At 42.3% G+C, this 19,525-nt stretch overlaps 1 protein-coding gene across 1 annotated transcript in view; it reads right to left on the bottom strand.

Annotated features, from left to right (window-relative positions):
* Positions 1-2,850: 2,850 nt before the first annotated feature.
* Positions 2,851-19,525, bottom strand: part of LOC145391260 (uncharacterized) — an 87,488-nt gene continuing 70,813 nt past the window's right edge. The window contains exon 3 of the mRNA XM_080265935.1: positions 2,851-8,769. Coding sequence (XP_080122061.1) covers positions 8,589-8,769 — 181 coding nt within the window. The 3' untranslated portion in view covers positions 2,851-8,588. The remainder of the gene's footprint in view (positions 8,770-19,525) is intronic.

Consider the following 19,525-nt stretch of genomic DNA (forward strand, 5'->3'; position numbering starts at 1 on the left):
ACATGCACAATAACACAAAATGATGGCTGGCAAACTATTTAGCAGGCAGATGTGCACATGTAACATTTGCTGGTCAGTCATTTCAGAAACTTCACAAATGGCATCCCTCAAGGATCTGTTTTGTCCCCCGCACTCTTCAACCTATACATGCAAGACATAACCACACCCCACATACCACAGATACACATAACTTCCTATGCAGACGACATAACACATGTACACACCAAAATGCAAACACATCCGCCAACCTAACCTAAACATACCACATGAATGGTTCACTACAAACAGACCCAATATAGCCCCAGCCAAATCTACAGTGACCCTTCTCAAAAACAGGACAGCAGAACAGTGGCATTCCACAATTCACCATAAACAACACTCTCCTACCCCCCCCCCCCACACACAAAATCCTTGGTGTAACCTACAATACATCAGTGTTATTTAAACAACACATCAAAGTTTTAGAGGGTATGATTAGAGAAAGAGTGAATATTGATGAGATGCAGTTTGGGTTTATGCCAGGTAGGGGGACCACTGATGCCATATTCATTGTTCGACAGCTTCAGGAAAAATATATTGGTAGGAGAAGGGATATATATTTTGTTTTTCTTGATTTGGAAAAGGCCTTGGACAGAGTCCCTTGAGAGGTGGTGAATGGGCAATGAGAAAGCCTGGCTTGGAGTGGCTGGTTAGGGTGATTATGGCTATGTATGTGGGTGCTCACAGCCAGGGAAGAGTGAATGGAAATTTGAGTGATGAGTTTTCTGTGAATGTTGGTGTGCATCAGGGGTCAGTTTTGAGTCCCATGTTGTTTATCATGGTACTTGAAGCCCTCTCACGTTACTTTAGAAATGGACTCCCGTGGGAGATGTTGTATGCTGATGATTTGGTGTGGATTGCAGAAAACGAAAGGGAGGCAGAGGAAAGGTTTAGGAAGTGGAGAGATGATATGATGCACAAGGACTTAAGGGTAAATGCAGATAAAACAAGAGTGATGATATCTAGGGTTGGCGTGGGAAGTAATTCCATCTTGTGCGGTGTTTGTGATAAATGGGTGCACGAGAGATGTGGTATCAGAGGTAGACTGTGAGATAATGCTGACTTTATGTGTACGGCATGTCGGGGAGAGCAGGTGGAGATTGTCAGGCGTGAAAGGACTGAACTTCCTGGTGAATCTCTGGAGTGTGTGGAAGAGTTTTGTTATTTGGGAGACATGTTATGTGCTGGAGGTGGGGCTGGAGCTAGCTCTGTGGCTAGGGTGAGAAGTGGTTGGAAGAAGTTCATGGAGCTGTTGCCTCTCCTGACACTGAGAGGACTCTCCCTACGTGCTAAGGGGTCTTTGTACGCAGCATGTGTTAGGAGTGTAATGCTGTATGGCAGTGAGACCTGAGCAGTAAAGGAGGAGGATATTCGCCGGCTCAGATGTACAGAAATGACAATGATTAGGTGGATGTGTAGTGCGTCCCTGTCTGCAGGGTCTGTGGGGGGGGGGGGGTGCTGGGTTTACAATGGAAGAGTTGAGGTAGGATGGGACTGGAGTGTATTGGTGTTGTGATGAGGAGAGGTAGATTGAGATGGTCTGGACATGTGGCGAGGATGGGGGATGATAACTGGGTAACGAAGGTGAGAAGTGTTAATATTGGGGGTGGGGTTATGAGGGGTAGACCGAAAAAGACATGGGACAAGGTCATTAAGTGTGACCTCAGGGTTAAGGGACTGAACAGGGAGGCTGCAATGGATCGTGCAGCATGGAGAGCCACCATTAGGTGACCAGGGCTGACGCATGCAAGCATGTTGGAGCCTTTAAAACCAAACGATCACGAATATTAAAAATAACTTAACACCAAGACTCAACGCTCTAAGGTTACTTGCCAATACAACATTCGGACACAAAGAAATTATCACCACAGTATACATACAATATATACATTCAGTGATGAATTATGCAAGCCCTGCTTTGGCTTCTAACCTTACTAAAGCACATTACAACACCCTACAGACCATACAGAACAAGGCCCTAAAAATAATCACAGCCTGCACAGCTACTACACCTACACCAAAAAACCAAAGTCCTCAAAATTAAGGATCATCTAGACATGAGAGGCACACAAATTCTTGCCACAACCTCGACAAACCCACACCATCCACTACATTGCATGGCAGCACATCCACACGCACCAAGGAACATCAAAACAACACCCAGCTCATGATATCATATACAAATAGTCACCTCTCCCCCTGTGCCTGCCTCAAACCAGCTTCCAGAAGCATATCCATGATCAAATTACTCATCACTCCATTCAGCCACTCAAAAACAACATACAGCTGCATGCACAGCCTCCTGATATCCATCCTTCTGAATCCTACCTCTTGAGGACAGGGTCCACCTGGCCAGGCTGAGATGTGGGCATCATCCAGCCCTCTTGAGTTATCAGAAGAGGCCGGATGACTCAGTCGCTGATGCCTATCCAGGATGCAACACAGCACCCCATACTATATTAAGCACATTATGAAAGACAGCATTGCACACAATCACTTGCACCAACAAGACAACATACACTCCTTGAGAGCTCTGTGGGAAAGCCCGGTCTTGGCCATGGCCTTCCTTAGGGACTTGGGGCTGTTCAGCCATACTGCCTGTGAAACAACTACTATCCCACTTTTATATCTTCTCAGCACCTGTTTCAAGATCCTACCTTACCCCACATTTACATGAAACTAAGGATGATGATCATGTTGATGATTCAAGAACCTAATGATGACAACTTTGAATGGGAACAAACTGCATGTAATTTCTCTCCTTTTCCCAGTCACATATAAATGAACCTCATATGAACACATTATTCTCTATAGAAAGCTTTATTTTTGTACAACTACATACATATCATAACATTAAACCAATATATCACAACTTCAAACACCACGTGTCAATGAACACAGCATCAAGGAAACCATAATTACAGTAGTGGTGTCATATGTATCACTGCACAACAACACCCAACACCAGTACAGTGCTGACCACTTGGCGTAATTACTGTTAGGATATTTCTACTCTTCACCAATTCTTCTGTGGTAAGGAGCTGAGAATTTTTGAAGGCTTAAATAACAATGAATGCACTAGTTTTCCATTTCACTGAGCATTACATTGATAGATTCTACACCTGTTTTCCTCTCATTACGTCTGTATTTAACACAGCCCTTTGATACAATGGGAAATTTGGTTGATGATGATGATTATAATGATGAGTCTCCAGTTTAAACAGAAATGGTAGGACTGAAATCATCACTGCTCCTGTACTGACTACACACTAAAATTATTTCAGCCAAATTTCCCATTCCATATCTCAAAAGGGATGTTTAAGATTCAGACAGTTCAATATACTGTATTATATATATATATATATCATCGTCATCATCAGCCGTCGAGGTCCACTGCAGGACCAGCCTATCCCTACCAAAGCAAGGACGAGACAGCCACTGTATCTCTACCCAGTGGGTTAGGCTGTCTGGTGGAGACTGTATGTAAGGTGAGAAGTGCTTGTGAGTGTGATAGTAGTGTTGTAGTGGCTTTGGATGTGTATGTAGTCTGTGAACCAAGTGTAATCGGCCCACCTTAAGCCGACTGGGTGCAAGCATACTAGTATGTGATACTGGTTCAACCACAACACCCCTTATGTCCGCCAAAGTAGCAAGTGGCTTGGTGAACGCTTCCCAAAGTTTTTACAACTCTGGCAGGAAACAAACCCGCGCTCACCAGCGGGCGAAAAGCACACTCTACCACTGTACCACAGAGGTGTATATATGTATGTATGTATATATATATATGTATATATATATATGTATATATATATACCAATATATATATATAGTACTGAATATACTGTATAGGTGTATTATATAGTCAACTCGCATAGATCCACGGGTTTGTTGGTTAGGGCTTTCTAATTCATGGTACTTTTCCATCCAAACCATGATCACTTCATACGTCGCGGTAACCAATTTGATAGCTGCGGTCACTGTCCCAAGTGACTAAAGTGAGTTATCCAGGTCGTGGCGTCGTTTACATTTGTCACGGCTGGAAGCCAATCATATTCAAGCATGACATTCCAATCATAGCAAGTGGGCGCACTAGTCCACTCTGCTGTCCCCACTACTACCCCACTCGCCTCATGCTGACAGGCCCTAGTGTGCCTCAAGCCTCAGAATCCCTCCCTCTATCTCATCCACTTAAGCACTGTCATCAGTTGGAGTCAGGTATGAACTTTACAATATTGGTCATTCCCATTAAATACATGCATTATATACTGTTTTGAAAGATTATTAGTGTTCGCTGGTGACTAGTCAGGTTATGTATGGTGGTAGGGGGCAATTCTGCTGAGAGGTGAGACTCAGGTAATTTTCTCCATAAGTTATGTTATTTATAATTCACGGGATTTCTAAGTCACAGTAAGTATTAAGACTAAAATAACCGTGAATTATCCGAGTTGGCTGTGTATATACTGTACATACATACATACATATATATATATATATATATATATATATATATATATATATACACTAATACTGCATATAAATAGATAGATAGATACAGATAAATATAGATATATATACAGTAAACCCTCAATATAATGAACCCCGGTATTGTGAATTTCAGATACTGTATAATGAACGGCCAAATCGCGATCGAACTTCTCCCAGATTTTGCGAACAAAGGTCGCTAAATGAGGGGCAAGTTCGGGAATCAGCCCACGGTGACAACAGCATCCCTTCTTGGGATGTACTGTAATAGTACTACTTTATACTGTATTCTTATTATAGGTATTGTATTTATATGTACAACTTCATACAGTATTGTATTGACAACTTCATAAACAATTGAATTCTCCATGTAAAACTTCATAGCGTTAGTTTAGTTATGTTTGAGCATGTAGGACCGAAAGACTCCCTCTATATAACAAACTGAGTTCAGTAATCCCTCAGAAATACCGACCCCTCGTATATAGCGAACTTTCGGATATAGCGACCCATCCCTCCCCCCAATTAGTTTGTTATATCGAGGGTTTACTGTAATATATACAGTAATCCCTTTATTATCCAGACACCCACTAACTGGACACCCCACTACCCGATCATTTTGGGCCTGGGCCTTTGGAACCCAAAAATGGCCAAAAAATGAAAAAAATATAAAAGAAACTGAATTTTTTCTCACCTGTAATTTGAACTTGGTGCGCGGCAACGAACAGCTGTGTCTACGCATGGCCGCCAGCCCCCCTGCTGTCCGTCCCCTCCCCAGTTACCACCTAACTACTGTACTATCGTGAGTTGATGCTCATCACAATGGATGCAGCACATGTTCGTTTTTGTGAATAAACAGTGAATAAACTGCAATACCTCATCACTAGAACGCATGGGAATTTACAATGTTGTGCAGTGTTAAGAAATTAGAATTTAGAGCGCAAAGGATCAAGTGTGGAGTGCAAACTGGCGGCTGAAACTGGTGTGGCGCAATTAAGAACAGAATGTGCAGTGTTAAGCAATTATAATTCACAGTGCAAAGAATTAAGTGCAGCACAACACTGGATTACTGTACGTGCTTCAAGACCATTTTCACCACTGCCAGAGCCTTTGAGGAGGCAGCCACAGACATTCTGTAAGTACCCTGTACGCTGCTAAATATTTTCCATACTACTATTTCCTCATTCTCTGGTTCCTTTTCATTTATTTCAAGCTTTATGTCCCTTATCTGTGTGAATAGAATAGGGTCTTAAATAGGTGCTATGCATGTCCAGTAGGGAGTTATTTAGGTGGCTTTCAAAGTTAGGCTGGGCTAGGGTCCATAAGTACCGTACCAGTCCAGGAGGCAGGGGCCAAGCATCCGGACAAAATCACTTCCCGGACATGCCTTTGGCTGTATTACATCGGATATTGGGAAGATTACTGTATATATTATTTCTGTAGCAAAGAAATAAAACAATTCACAAAACACAGTACAAAAATCTGATTCACGAGTTATCATAGCTCGACACTGGAGCTCTTATCAAGGAAAAGTGGACAATTTAAAACTAAGTGTGACAATGTTTATTTTGCAACAATTAAAGAAACCTCGTTTGCTTAAACTTTGGGAAAAAATATCATTGCTTATAGGTTCCTGGAAGAGAGAGCATGTATCTGAAAGACACTATTCACTTTTCAGCAGCATGGGATAAAATATCATATTCATTCCAGAAAAAGAAAGGAACTTGCCAAGAAGACATACTCTGTGAGGGCAGAGAACTAATCTTAAGTTGTGAAAAGAAGCAAGATTCTGGGATGCTTAAGAGGATAACTGCTTTTCAGTGCAAAAGTAAAAACATAGATGTTCTTCTCTGATAAGTGAACTCCTCTGACTCACCCTAAAGCAGGAAGGACAGATCAGATACGACAAAAACTTTATAAATGGAATGCTCTCACCAACATAATTTTTCAATAAGCCACACACTCAACTCAACAGCATCACAATACTGGTGAAAAGGAATCATTGTTTTATTTATGCCTTCACTATGAGGGAGTCTTTATGTTGCCTGTGCCACCTTCATATTATTTCATTCAGCTTAGGGGAGACTTTCCCAGACAATTTAAATGCAATAAGCCCTTGTTATAAGTCAATTTTTACATTCTCTTATGCTATTATCAACAGTGAACCAGGGAAAAAGTGATTATTAACATTCCACTGCTACATAGAAGGCTGGACTGCAAGTTCCCTCATTTTACATTACCAACTGGAGAGAGAATGAGAAGGAAAAAAATTGACTTATAAAAGGACTGCCTGTACAGCTAATGTTTTTTTCTTACACTGGGTACTATCATCTGATGGTGGCCTGATTAAAATGGAAAAGACATCATCATAGTGAAGGGGTTAACCCTTCAAATGCTGTGATGTCTTTTACATATTATTCTTCCTGCTTGCAGACAATTTTATTCAACTCGTGAAGAAATCCCTCACAGCAAAAGTAAGGCTATACCTAACCCCTCAAGTTAAAAACTTTCATCCCAAGCAGAATAAAATTAGTCAAAGATAGTCCAGAATAAAATATAAAAGACACCATCATACTGAAGGGATAATTTAAGCCTACAATCATTACTGGGCTACTATACTGCTGGCACAACAGCCTTCTTTTATATATACATTAATAAGAAATAGGGTTATATTTACACACTCTATGCCCACTTGCTACTTACCATGGTGAATTCTTCCCCTATGAAGGATTTCAACATCACATGGCATCAGTATCTATATCTATTATACAAAGGATCACATACAATATACACTTCAACTCTCACCATCGTTCCTTAAGCCACGTACAAATATTCAGGTTGTTCATAAATTATCCAACTTATATGTGAAAATAACTTTGTGTTATGATATTTGTTAGGACGGTACTTAACTCAAACACTACTTTGCAAATTTCTAGTCTCAATTTAGTTAAGCCCTTCTCTATAAACATATTTCATTACTTCTTGGTATGATTAGACAAATTTATTCAGCTGAAGGAAGACCCCTTGAAGTAAAAGAGTTCTTAAAGGCTATTTCTAACTATATTTCAAAGTCTACTGAAATGATCAAATTTTCTGGTGGTTGCAAGTCCCTGTACGTGGGTTCCCTATTTGCAGCTTTCATTACTCCCGGTTTAATGCACATCTCAAAATACATCAGTTTAAGGTATAGTTTGGGATGCTTTAATACCCTTTGTTAAATATCTAAAAATACACTTAAAACAAGTAGCTTTTAACACCCAGTGATGTTTTGGGACAGTTCAAGGAGTTTGCAGGTAATCACAAACAGTAGTTACCTGTAACATATAAGTGAAACGGCCTTTTTTTGAGGGGTGAAAATATCTCACTTCACAAGGGTTTGTGTTCCCTAAGCCGGGAAACACGAAGGGACAACTGTATGTTTGATGCCCTCAAACTTAGGGAAATGAGGAAAGACACAGTGAAGTACTGTACAGCATCTATAACCTTTTCGAAGCTATACTGTGTAAAAGGCCAGACAATTAATGAACAACCTGTATTCTGATCTCTTAAATTACATTATTCTCTAAGATGTTTTGTGCATTTTTTAGGTTTAAAGGTGATCGACAAAATTAAGAACTAAAGCAAGATGAGCAAGACACATTATCAAATCTCCCCTAGTATGCTACACAATTAAGGGTATCATTACAAAATATGAAAAGCCTTCAAAAATTTCTTGCAGCCTCAATTCGTCACAAATTTACAAAACCATCAGGGGTGCTATAAATTTATAAAAACTTCTAAATTTTTCACCTTCCATTTCTTCTATGAATTTAAACTTTGGTGTATTTCTCAGCTCATTAAAAACTTACCATACAAAATCCATCAAAATTAAGCCAGCTGAACATTTGTGTACTTTTTAAGTTATAAATTTACAAAAGTCCACCAAAATCAAACCAGTCAAACTTTCATCTATTTCTTACGTAAGTCCACTTCACTCTCACCACTGACTTCAGTATAACCCTCAAAGTTGGTAAATCTATCACACACAACTTGATTGGCTCAATATCTTCAACCTACACTTGACCACTACACTATTTGGCTGGGCGAGAGAGTGAGTTGAGGTATGTGAGGTAATTGTGGCCCAGGTAGAAGGTGGTGGCGGCCCCACCGACCCCCATAGCAGTGCGCAAGAAGGGGCTCTCCGGTGCCAGGGTGCGACCCAGTGCCCACAGCAACATGGATCCCAGGTTGAACATCACCGTACCAAATGCCCTGGTGTAGACACAAGCAGGATCAATCTCTGCATAACTTACCTGTACCAACAGTACAAATATCCCTTGACATACACAACGGTAACATTTCATAAAAATCCTTTTGCTCTGTGAGTTTATATAGGAATATGGTTTCCCTAAAAAACCAAATCTGTAAACAGTATTTAAGAGAGGAGAAAGGAGAGACCAAGGAAACGTGGAAGGAGAGGGCTGGCTGATGGTGGAGGTAGAGGATAGGACAATGTGGGTGCAATTAGTTTGTGGCTACACCCTCCATGATTCAAGCATCTGGGTATTAACAGGCAAATATTGCAGTTTTCCAAGAACTGGGACAGTCTAAAATTAACAAGGCTAATGCAGCAACTATTCCAAGATTACACTAAAACGGGTGAAGAAAGTTGTTGTTGTCAACCCCAGTCTGTCTGGCTGAGCAGATCCATCAACCACAGGCAAGCAACTGCCCCTGCAGGGCCATCATGTGTAATGAATCAATGCTCTCTTGAAGTATACAGCACCCTGCCACAGCAAGGCATGGGAAGGTGTAAAGCTTTGGCTCCTGGATAGACACCGCATTTGCGTCTCTCCATCCAGTTAACAGGAGCACCATGGTAGGCTCCACATCACCCCATCACTTGGCTATATGGTTACCATCCAGCAATGTAAATGGTTTCCTACATTACAGGAAACCATTAGCCTTATTAGTCAATGTGGCAACCTGAAATGGAAAGAAGAGTTGTTGTTGTTGGGTTGCCCATGATGTCACTGAGGTGGAACACTGAAGCAATGGAGGAAACTGATCACCCTCACTGGAGATTGGCACCCTGACAGCTGCACTCCCACTGGGGGAGATACCTTGCGACAGCAGCAGTGCTGGGGCACCACACTGCACTGGGACTGGATAGTTGGGACGGTGTGGCTCCCAGGAGATCCCCCGGGAGGTGGTGCCACCACAATGAGATGTCCCATTGGAACTAGAGCAATAAAAACTGACAGCAAGGTTAAGAGAAACAGGAAGAGAAGAGGGCAGACAGAAAAATGAATGAAATGGAGAAATGGAAGAAAGGAAGGACAGGAGGAAGTAGCTCATACAAGGTGGGTGGAAGGGTTACAGGAGGATGGAAAGAGAACAGAATATAAGAGGAGAGTGGAGGAGCGACTGGATAAATATGGACTGGAGCAGATGGGGGACGTGAAAGGTGTGTGCAAGATATTCACAGAAGAAATCTGTGCAGCACGTGGGGTGGTGTGTAGGGTAAAGAGAAGACAAAAGGGGGTGCAAGGAACAGCATGGTGGAAAGAAGAGGTGAGAAAAGCTGTGGCACAAAAGAAGAAAGCATATAGTGAGTGGATGAGAAACAGGGGTGTGGAAGAAGTTGAGATACGGAAGAGAGAATTATATGTCAACAGGATGAGAGAGAGATGAAAAGATTAGTAAGAGAAAGCAAGACAGTGGATGAGGAATTTGGAAGGAATCTGAGTGTACAGTTGAGGGAATGTAAGAAAACGTTCTGGAAAGAGGTAAAGAGAGTAAGACAGGGTGCCAAAGAAGTTAGTTGGGCAATGAGAGATAAAACTGGTAGATTACAAGTGGAGAATAGAGAAAAAGTAAGCAGATGGAGAGAACACTTTAAGGAATTGCTGAACAGAAAATGAAAGTAATGAGAGTATAAGCAGCTGGGGAATGGCTGGGAGACAGAGGGATGTGAAAAGAGAGGAAGAAATCAGTAGGATGGAAGTTGTGGAAGCAATGAGGAAAGTTAAAATAGGGAAAGCCCCAGGAATTGATGGAGTGTGTGCTGAAATGCTGAAGCATGGGGGAGAGATAGTAACAGAATGGATGTGGACGATATGCAGATTGGCCTGGGAGGAAGGCAGAGTCCTGGAGGATTGGAAGTCAAGTGTAATTATTCCCTTGTGCAAGGGAAAAGGGGAAAAAGAAGTGTGTGGTAATCACTGAGGCATTTGTCTTCTTAGCGTAATAGGAAGAGTATATGGTAAGATACTGTACTTATTTACAGAGTTAGGGAAATAATAGAGGAATTAGTTGGAGAAGAACAGGGAGGTTTTAGGAAGGGAAGAGGTTGTGTAGATCAGATATTCAATCCCAGATCTTTAGTGGAAAAGTTTCTAGAGGTAGAAATGAAGGTGTATGCAGCCTTCATGGATTTGGAAAAAGCATATGACAGGGTTGATAGACAAGGATTGTGGAAAGTATTAAGAATATATGAGGTGCTCCGAGCCAGAGGGGCGACCGTGCATTTTACTTATTTGCTTTGACATCTAATTATCAAACTGTAATATACTTTAAACATGTCATGTTTACAACTAATTTAATCGTCTTGGCTAGCACTTTCATGATAAACAATAAAATGCATAAAAGTATAGTTTTACCATTGTATAATTAGCCATGTCAAAGTTTAACAAATAATTGTTGAAAATAAGCAAAATGCACGGTCGCCCCTCTGGCTCAGAGCACCTCATATAGAGTAGATGGGAAGTTACTGAATGCCGTGAAGAGTATGTTTGAGGGTGCTAAGGCTGCAGTGTGTGGCTAGTGAACTGAGTGAATTTTTCCATCTGAAGGCTGGATCGAAACAGGGATGTGTCATGTCTCCATGGTTGTTCAATCTGTACTTGAATGGGGTTATAAAAGAGATACAAGGCAGGGCAGTGGATGTTGGAGTGGCCCTAGTGAGAGTGGGCAGTGTTTGAAAACTCTGAACTGTTGTTTGCAGATGATACTATGTTGTTAAGTGAAGACGAAGGGGAGCTGCAAGGCTTGATGGATGAGTTTGGGAATGTGTGTAAGAAACAAAATCTAAATGTGAATGTAGGGAACAGTAAAGTTATGGTCTTGGAGAGAAGTGAAGTCAGTGAATGTACAGTGAGGTTGGATGAGGAGGAAATGGAAAATGTGAGTGCATTTAAGTAACTGGGTAGTGTGATGAATAAGGATGGAAGTTTAGAGGATGAAGTGCTTGGAAGGGTACAACAAGGAAAAAGGTTGCTGGTTCCTTGAAAGTAGTGATAAGAAACTGGGAAGTAAGCATGGAAGTGAAAAAGTTACTACATGACAGTACTGTGACACCAACTCTAACGTATGGAAATGAAGCTTGGACCTTATTGGAGGGACACAAGTCAAGAGTGAGAGCAGTGGAAATGAGTTATCTGAGAGGAACCTGTGGAGTCACATGGAGAGACAGACTGACAAATGAGGAAGTGAATGTGCATTGTGGTGTGGATATGGATGTGATAGGAAGCGTTAGGAGAAACACACTGAGGTGGTTTGACCATGCGGAGAGGATGGAGAGTGAGAGACTGATGAGGAGAGTGTATGTGAATGAGGTGGAGGGGGAGAGAGGGAGGAGAAGGCCACAGATGATATGAAGGGATAGAGTGGGGAGGTATATGAGAGATGGGGGTGTGAGCTTAGAGCAGGGCAATGAAATGGCGGGGGACAGGGCGACATGGAGGCAATTGGTTTGTGGCCACCCCTTATGGGATTAAGGAATCTGGCAACAGATAGATAGAAGAAATAGGTAGCATTAAATCTGGTGAAAGTACGACAGTGGCCACAACCTACCACCAGGTGATGCATGTATTTGCCAAAATGAAAAACAATAAACCTGTGGGAGGTAAGGATAAAGTTCCATTGATGCTGATGGCATCCTTGGATATAAGGTTAACCCTATGCATCCTGGGCAAATCTGTGATTATGACTCATCTTCAACTAACTTCTACCTTTACAGGAAGGTGTACATGTACTGTGAAATAAAACAAAGAACATAACAGAAAATCACACTCAGTGTGCAAAAAGACACCAAGATGACCTCTATAGATTTCATCAGCTTGCTGTGTCAACAAGTTAAGCATAGTGAATCTGGATCCTTTGCTGCAAAAACATCCTAATAAAGGATGTACAAACCACCTTTCCTGTTTATTGACCCAGCCAGCCATCAGCAGAATGACAGAAGAGCCACAGTACACAATGGAGTTGAATAAACAAGAAAAAAAAAAAAAGGGGGGGGGGGGGTGCACATCTGAGGAAGTTCCACAGGGTGCATGGGTTAACCATAACAAATATGGTATATGTAATAATTTAAGAAAAATCCATCCTACAGGACTGGTTCAAGTGATTCATCATAAAGTTCTCGACAGGGATGGGAGATGGCTTCAGAACATGGAAATTACAGATACATACTTACTGGGCTATGGGATAATAGTGGTTGTAGTAAAGACATTCTTGATAAAAATATAAGGGAGAGTTAATGTACCATATCTGAAACAGTGTTTGAATTCAAGCCTGACATGTAGATCGGGGGAAATCTTTTAAACAGCTGCAAGGAAAATATAATGATAAAAACAATTCACCTATAACAGACTCAACATCTGTAGACCTGGTGAATGCATTCGATGGGATGCCACTAAGAAATCTGCTCTTCAAAAAATAAAATAATAATGATAATAAATTTTTAAAAAATCATTCACCATCTAATCTTGTGTTGCCCCATGAGGAGCACAGAAGCCCAGGGCTAGGCAAATTGGTCCTGACATTTAAGATGAGAGTGACCCGCCTCACTCATCCCTGAGTGGCATTACAAGAGCAATAAACCCCAACCACCCCTTGGAGATAAACCTACACAGGTTCAATCCAATTGGAGCACCTTAATTACCCACTAAACCACCATGCACCATAATTTGGTTATATGGTTACCACCCAGCACAGTAAATGGTTTCCTGGTGTACAGGACACCATCTGGCTTGTCACACAGTGTAGAGTCACCTGTAGACAGACAGAAGACGAAAGAATAATGGAAAGAAAGAAGAGAGGAAAGGGCAGTCACCCACAAGCAGCACTACATCGAGTGAGTAGATGGTGAGCATCCCCATCTACCACTAAAAAAGAGCAAGAGAGAGAGAGAGAGAGAGAGAGAGAGAGACTCCCTCCCCCACCCCTCCAGCTCATTCACATACACTCTCCTCGTTAGTCTCTCGCACTCCATCCTCTCCACGTGGCCAAACCACCTCAATTCTAACGTTATCACATCGACATCCACGCCACAATGCTCTCTCACTTCTTCATTTGTCAGTCTGTCTCTCCATGTAATTCCACATGCTCCTCTCAAATAACTCATTTCCACTGCTCTCACTCTTGGCTTGTGTCGTTACAACTGAGTCCAAGCTTCACTTCCACTGGTTACAGATGGTATCACAATACATTCATGCAGTTACTTTTTTACTTCCATGCTCACTTCCCTGTTCCTTATCACTGCTTTCAAAGAACCAGCAACCTTTCTTCCTTCTTGTACCCTTTCAAGCACTTCACCCTCCAAACTTCCATCCTTACTCATCACACTACCCAAGTACTTAAACATACTCACATTTTCCATTTCCTCATCATCCAACTTCACTGTACATTCTCTGACTTCATCTCTCTCGAAGACCATAACTTTACTCTTCCCTACATTCACCTTTAGATTCTGTTTCTCACACACTCTCCCAAACTCATTCACCAAGCCTTGCAGCTCCCCTTTTTCTTCACTTAACAACACATTATCGTCTGCAAACAACAGTAAAGGAAGTTTCCAAATGCCATCCTCTCTCACTAGGGCCACTCCAACATCCACTGCCCTACCTTGTATCTCATTTATAACCCCATCTGTATACATACTAAAGAACCACAGGGACATGACATATCCCTGTTTCAATCCATTCAGATAGAAAAATTCACTCAGTTCACTATCTACATGCACAGCAGCCTTTGCACCCTCATACATCATGGAATTCAACAATTTCCCATTTACTCCAAATATTCTTAATATTTTCCACATTCCTTGTCAATCCACCCTGCCATATGCTTTCTCCAAAACCATGAATGCCACATACAACTTCTTTCCCTTCTCTAGAAACTTTTCCACTAACGACCTATGAACAAACATCACACAACCTCTTCTCTTCCTAAAACCTCTATGTTCTTCTCCAATTAATGCCTCTGTTATTTTCCTGACTCTGTCAATAAGCATCCTACCACATACTTTTCCTACTATACTAAAAAGATAAATGCCCCTATGATTACCACACACTTCATTTTCCCTTTTTCCTTTGTACAGGGTACTGATTATATATGACTTCCAATCCTCCGGAACTCTACCCTTCTCCCAAGCCAATCTACACATCTTCCAAATCCAGTCTACTATTATCTCTCCCCCATGCTTCAGCATTTCACCACACACTCCATCAATTCCTGGGGCTTTCCCCATTTTGACTTTCTTCACTGCTTCCACTACTTCCATTCTACTGATTTCTTCCTCTCTTCTATCCTCCCTCCTTCTCCCAGCCATTCTCCAGCCACTTATACTCGCATTACTTTCATTCTCTATGTTTAACAGTTCCTTAAAACATTCTCTCCATCTGCTCACTTTTTCTCCCTTCTCCACAAGCAATCTACCATTTTTATCTTTCACTCCTCAACTAACTCCTTTATCACCCTTGTCAGGAATCAATTCGCGACATTTCCCTTTTGTGAGAAGCCACGAACTATTAGTGGAAAACTCATTGTGTATCGTTCAGTTAACCGTTTCTCTCTCCATTTCGGAGTATACTTTTCAAAACATTCGTCACTTTCAAAAGTGACCGATTTAATGCACGTCACTAAGTGCTCTACTGAGCGATACAATTGTTTCTTTATTGTTCGCCCCTGCTTGCCTCAACCGTTAGCCACGCCTTCTTCCGGTGGCTTGTGCGTCCCGCCTATACATCATTTGAATTCAGTCTAGTTGCTGCTTTGATGGAGAGAGGTCCTGTGCTCCAGAAGTGCGAGAGAAGAGGTCGCTAGCACCCAGACTCCACTGAGACAGTTATCCAGTACTTCCATCCTTAGTTCAGCTTCGGGTGATACAAAGCATTCATCGACTATAGTATTTCCTTTTTGTATTTTGTAGTCTTAAGAGTTTAGTTAAGGTGTTTTTTTTTCCCTAGGCGTAAGTATTTAGCTTTTGTGTGAGTGAGTGAGTGCGGTCTCATTGATTTGATTTGAAATGTAACGTTAAATTTATTTTTTGTAATCAATAAATTTAACTTCTTTTTCTTGAGCTTAATGTAAAGTAAAATCTTGTTTCATTTCTCCAAATTAAGCTTATTTTCCATATAGCTCCTAGCTTGCATAAACGTTTGCTTTCATAACTGGTACTTAGACCAGTCTTGTTGTATTAACTTAATTTCCATTGTGCCACCTAGGAGTTTAAGCATCGGCAAGAACCTGATGTTAGTATTAGTTATTTATTGTCAGGGGTGAAGTAACTTTCTCCAGAGGCTAACAGTACTAATTCAGCATTTGTGAGTAATTAGTCTCTGCTGTGTACTGTTGAGAAAGTTTTTAAATTCTCGTTCTCAGAGAATTGTGCACAAGCCAGCGTAAAGTAATCGTTGCTTGATGTAGCAAGACAATCATTGTCTCTGCTCTTCAATATTATTGAATATTAATATCAATTAAATAATATTTAACCATTTATTTTAAAAACATTGTGATATTATAAAAACCCCGTGACAATTGGCGACCTCGCCAGGATATTAACTCCTAGCTATAAAGCTATTCACAAGATAGTGCTCACTCGTTCATATTTAGGTATTTATCGTTAAAGTTTACAGGCACAAGCTTACTGGTGTTTACCCTTAATTTAGCAAGTGAATTTTGCTTTATCAATCCATAGAGTACTTAACTCTAGTTTATTCTTGGTAACGCCAGACGATTTTATTCGCTCCTGGGTAGTCGCTACCCATTGTGTCTATTATTGAGTCTTCCCAGTCATTTACATTTTTGATTTATTCTTTGCCGGTTAACTAGATAAGACTGGTCACCACTAGCTTGTGTCTGTATTCTTTACTTGTGTTTATTAATAAGTATTTGTCGCTAAGCAGTCAGTACTCAATTTCGGTTTGGTTAATAAATTAGCGCCATGGCTACTACTGTATTTTTACAGGAAGCCAAAGAAATGGGTCTTTCGGACCCAACCGAAATTAAAGAGTATATACTCTCGCGGCATAATCAGGAGCAGCAGCGCGAGAATGATCCCCGTGAAGAGCGTAAGATTCAGCGCGAATATGAGCGAGAACAACGCGAACACAAGCGAGAACAGTGTGAGGAACGCGAAAAGGAGCGCGAACTCGACTTAGAACACGTGCGGGAACAACGTGAATATGAACGTGCCGAACGTGAGGCACGAGAAAAACATGAACTTGAAGTGCTGAAGCTCAAGCGAGATTCCTTGGCTTCAGACACGTCTGGTGCAGTTGGTCCAAGCTCCACGAGCGTTCTCCCTGCACATGTCCTGGCGACCCCACGCATCAAGCTTCCTTCATACAAGGAAAGCGAGCGAATCGAGCCGTACATAGCTCGTTTTGAGGACATGGCAGACATGTATCAACTGGATGAGGCAGCTAAGCGGCTTCAGTTTCTTAGCCTATTTGAGGGCCCTGCCCTCGATATTCTCCACAGAATTCGTGGAGACAATCTCACATATGAGATGATGAAAGCTGCACTCATTAAGGCGTATGGTCTCACAGTAGACGACGCCAAAGTTCAGTTCATGCGAGCTCGTCTCCAAGACAAGGAGACAGCTGTTCAGTTCCTTGATCGTCTCACAGCTTTCTTAAATGAGTGGATGGAGAAAGATGAAACTCCTTCCACGCGTGAGGGGATAATTGACCTTATGCTGCGTACACAGCTAGAGAGGTCGTGGCCTGCTGAGCTCATAGCACAGCTTAAGATCTGCCAGGTGAAAGATGCCAGCCAAATGGCAGAAAAGGCTGATGCATTCTTTACTGCATACAGGTATCAAGCTCGTAAGCAAAACACCTGGAGCAGAAAAGCTACTGCCAAGTCTGGGAAGCCGTCTCAGACTGAATCCCAGCACCAAGGCCGTTCTCAGAGTAATGGCCAAGGTCCAAAACCACAGAAGGACCAGGGGCAAAATACACAGCAGCCTGCTTGGAAGCGGTACAACAAGCACCCCAACCAGCAGCAGTTCCCCAAGCAGCAGCAGCAGCAATACAAGGACAAGCCACGTAACCCTCAGTCAGGTCAATTAGTGTATCGGAGGCAGGAGGCAAATGCAGCCTTCATTCCACAAGTACCCGGTGGTGCCATCTCTACCAGTACAGGTACTTCCCAACAGTTCACAAGTCCCCCTCCGACCATGAACTCTCCTCAGACACCTAGTTCCCAGGGCGTCACGTTTGCTGCATCGGTTGTTCCGCAGTCTCATGAATGACTGGCTGCTACCTCCTCAGACCCTTCCACCAACAACACTGCCTTTCTTGTTCAGCCAGGGTTTGTAGGAGATGTTTCTGTAAATGTCCTGAGGGACAATGGTTCCTCAGGCTGCTCTGTTAAGCAGAGTTTAGTTCGGCCCGATGAGTATACAGGTCGACAGATCCAAGTTAGACTTATTGATGGATCAGTGAGATTGTTCCCTGAGGCACGTATCCAGGTGGCATCTCCATTTTATACTGGTATGACACTTGCAGTTGTCATGCCAGAACCTTTATTTGACCTCATCATTGGAAATGTTAATGGAGTCAAGGATAGTTGCTCCGATGACGCTACTCAGACTTTGGCTGCTGCGGTAACACGAGCCATGGCTGAGGCTCCAGATTGTGTCACCCCAGTGATCATTGAATCGCCGCAAGATCTGATGTGTAGTCAACTTGTTGTGCAAGAACAACATTCTGACCCGACACTTGCTACCGTGCGTAACAAACAAAAGGGTCGAGTGATAAAGTATTCACAGGGAGGTCGAGCCAAGTTCCTTCGTAAACAAGGACGGCTCTACCGTGAGTCACGAACACCCGAGGGCGAGGTTCGACTGCAGTTTGTCGTTCCCGCCAAGTACCGCCTAGCAGTGTTACAATGGGGTCATTGTTCAGCCTCAGGAGGTCACATGGGCAAAAGGAAGACCCAGGGCCGTATCCGAGCTGACTTTTTCTGGCCAGGGATGGGACGGGACATAGATAGTTTTGTCCGTTCCTGCAGTGTGTGTCAAAGTAACACCACTAATCAGGGACATGTCCTTCCTGTGCTGTTCGTAACCACACCTGTAATCTCTGAGTCAGTTGAGAGACAGGGTAGTGGTGAAGTGGGTGCAGACCTGACGTCTCGCCCATTGGCCCCACAGGACACATTATGTCCAGGGCCTGTACATACAAATTATGTACTGTAAGTTAAGGGGGAAGTTGAGAGGCAACTCGAGGCTATGGAAGACCCGAGTTTGCACAAGGATTCTCAGCTCCCCGATACTAATATAAGTACTGTAGGTTAAGGGGGAAGTGAGAATTCCGCAGAGGTGACTTGAGGCTATGGAAGACCCAAGTTTGCACAAGGATTCTCAGCTCCCCGATACTAATATAAGGACTGTAGGTTAAGGGGGAAGTGAGAATTCCGCAGAGGCGACTTGAGGCTATGGAAGACCCGAGTTTGCACAAGGATTCTCAGCTTCCCGATATTAATATAAGAACTGTAGGTTAAGGCACAGGTTGAGGACCCGTGTGCAGTTCGAGGCTATGGAAGACCCGAGTTTGCACAAGGATTCTCAACTTGCCGACACTAATCGTGTGCTAAAATTAATGGCGACCTTGAGTGTACTTTTCGTAGCATGTACTGATTGCTAGGCAGAGAGAGTAATTGTAACGTAATAAGAATTTTGTCTCATTGACACTTTTGATGCTCCACCTTAATTGGTTTTGCAGGTTCAGCAATGGGT

Source organism: Coenobita brevimanus, chromosome 17 (assembly GCF_032717465.1).
Source record: "Coenobita brevimanus isolate Jiangsu-jjx chromosome 17, ASM3271746v2, whole genome shotgun sequence".
In the NCBI taxonomy this organism is placed as follows: Eukaryota; Metazoa; Arthropoda; class Malacostraca; order Decapoda; family Coenobitidae; genus Coenobita; species Coenobita brevimanus.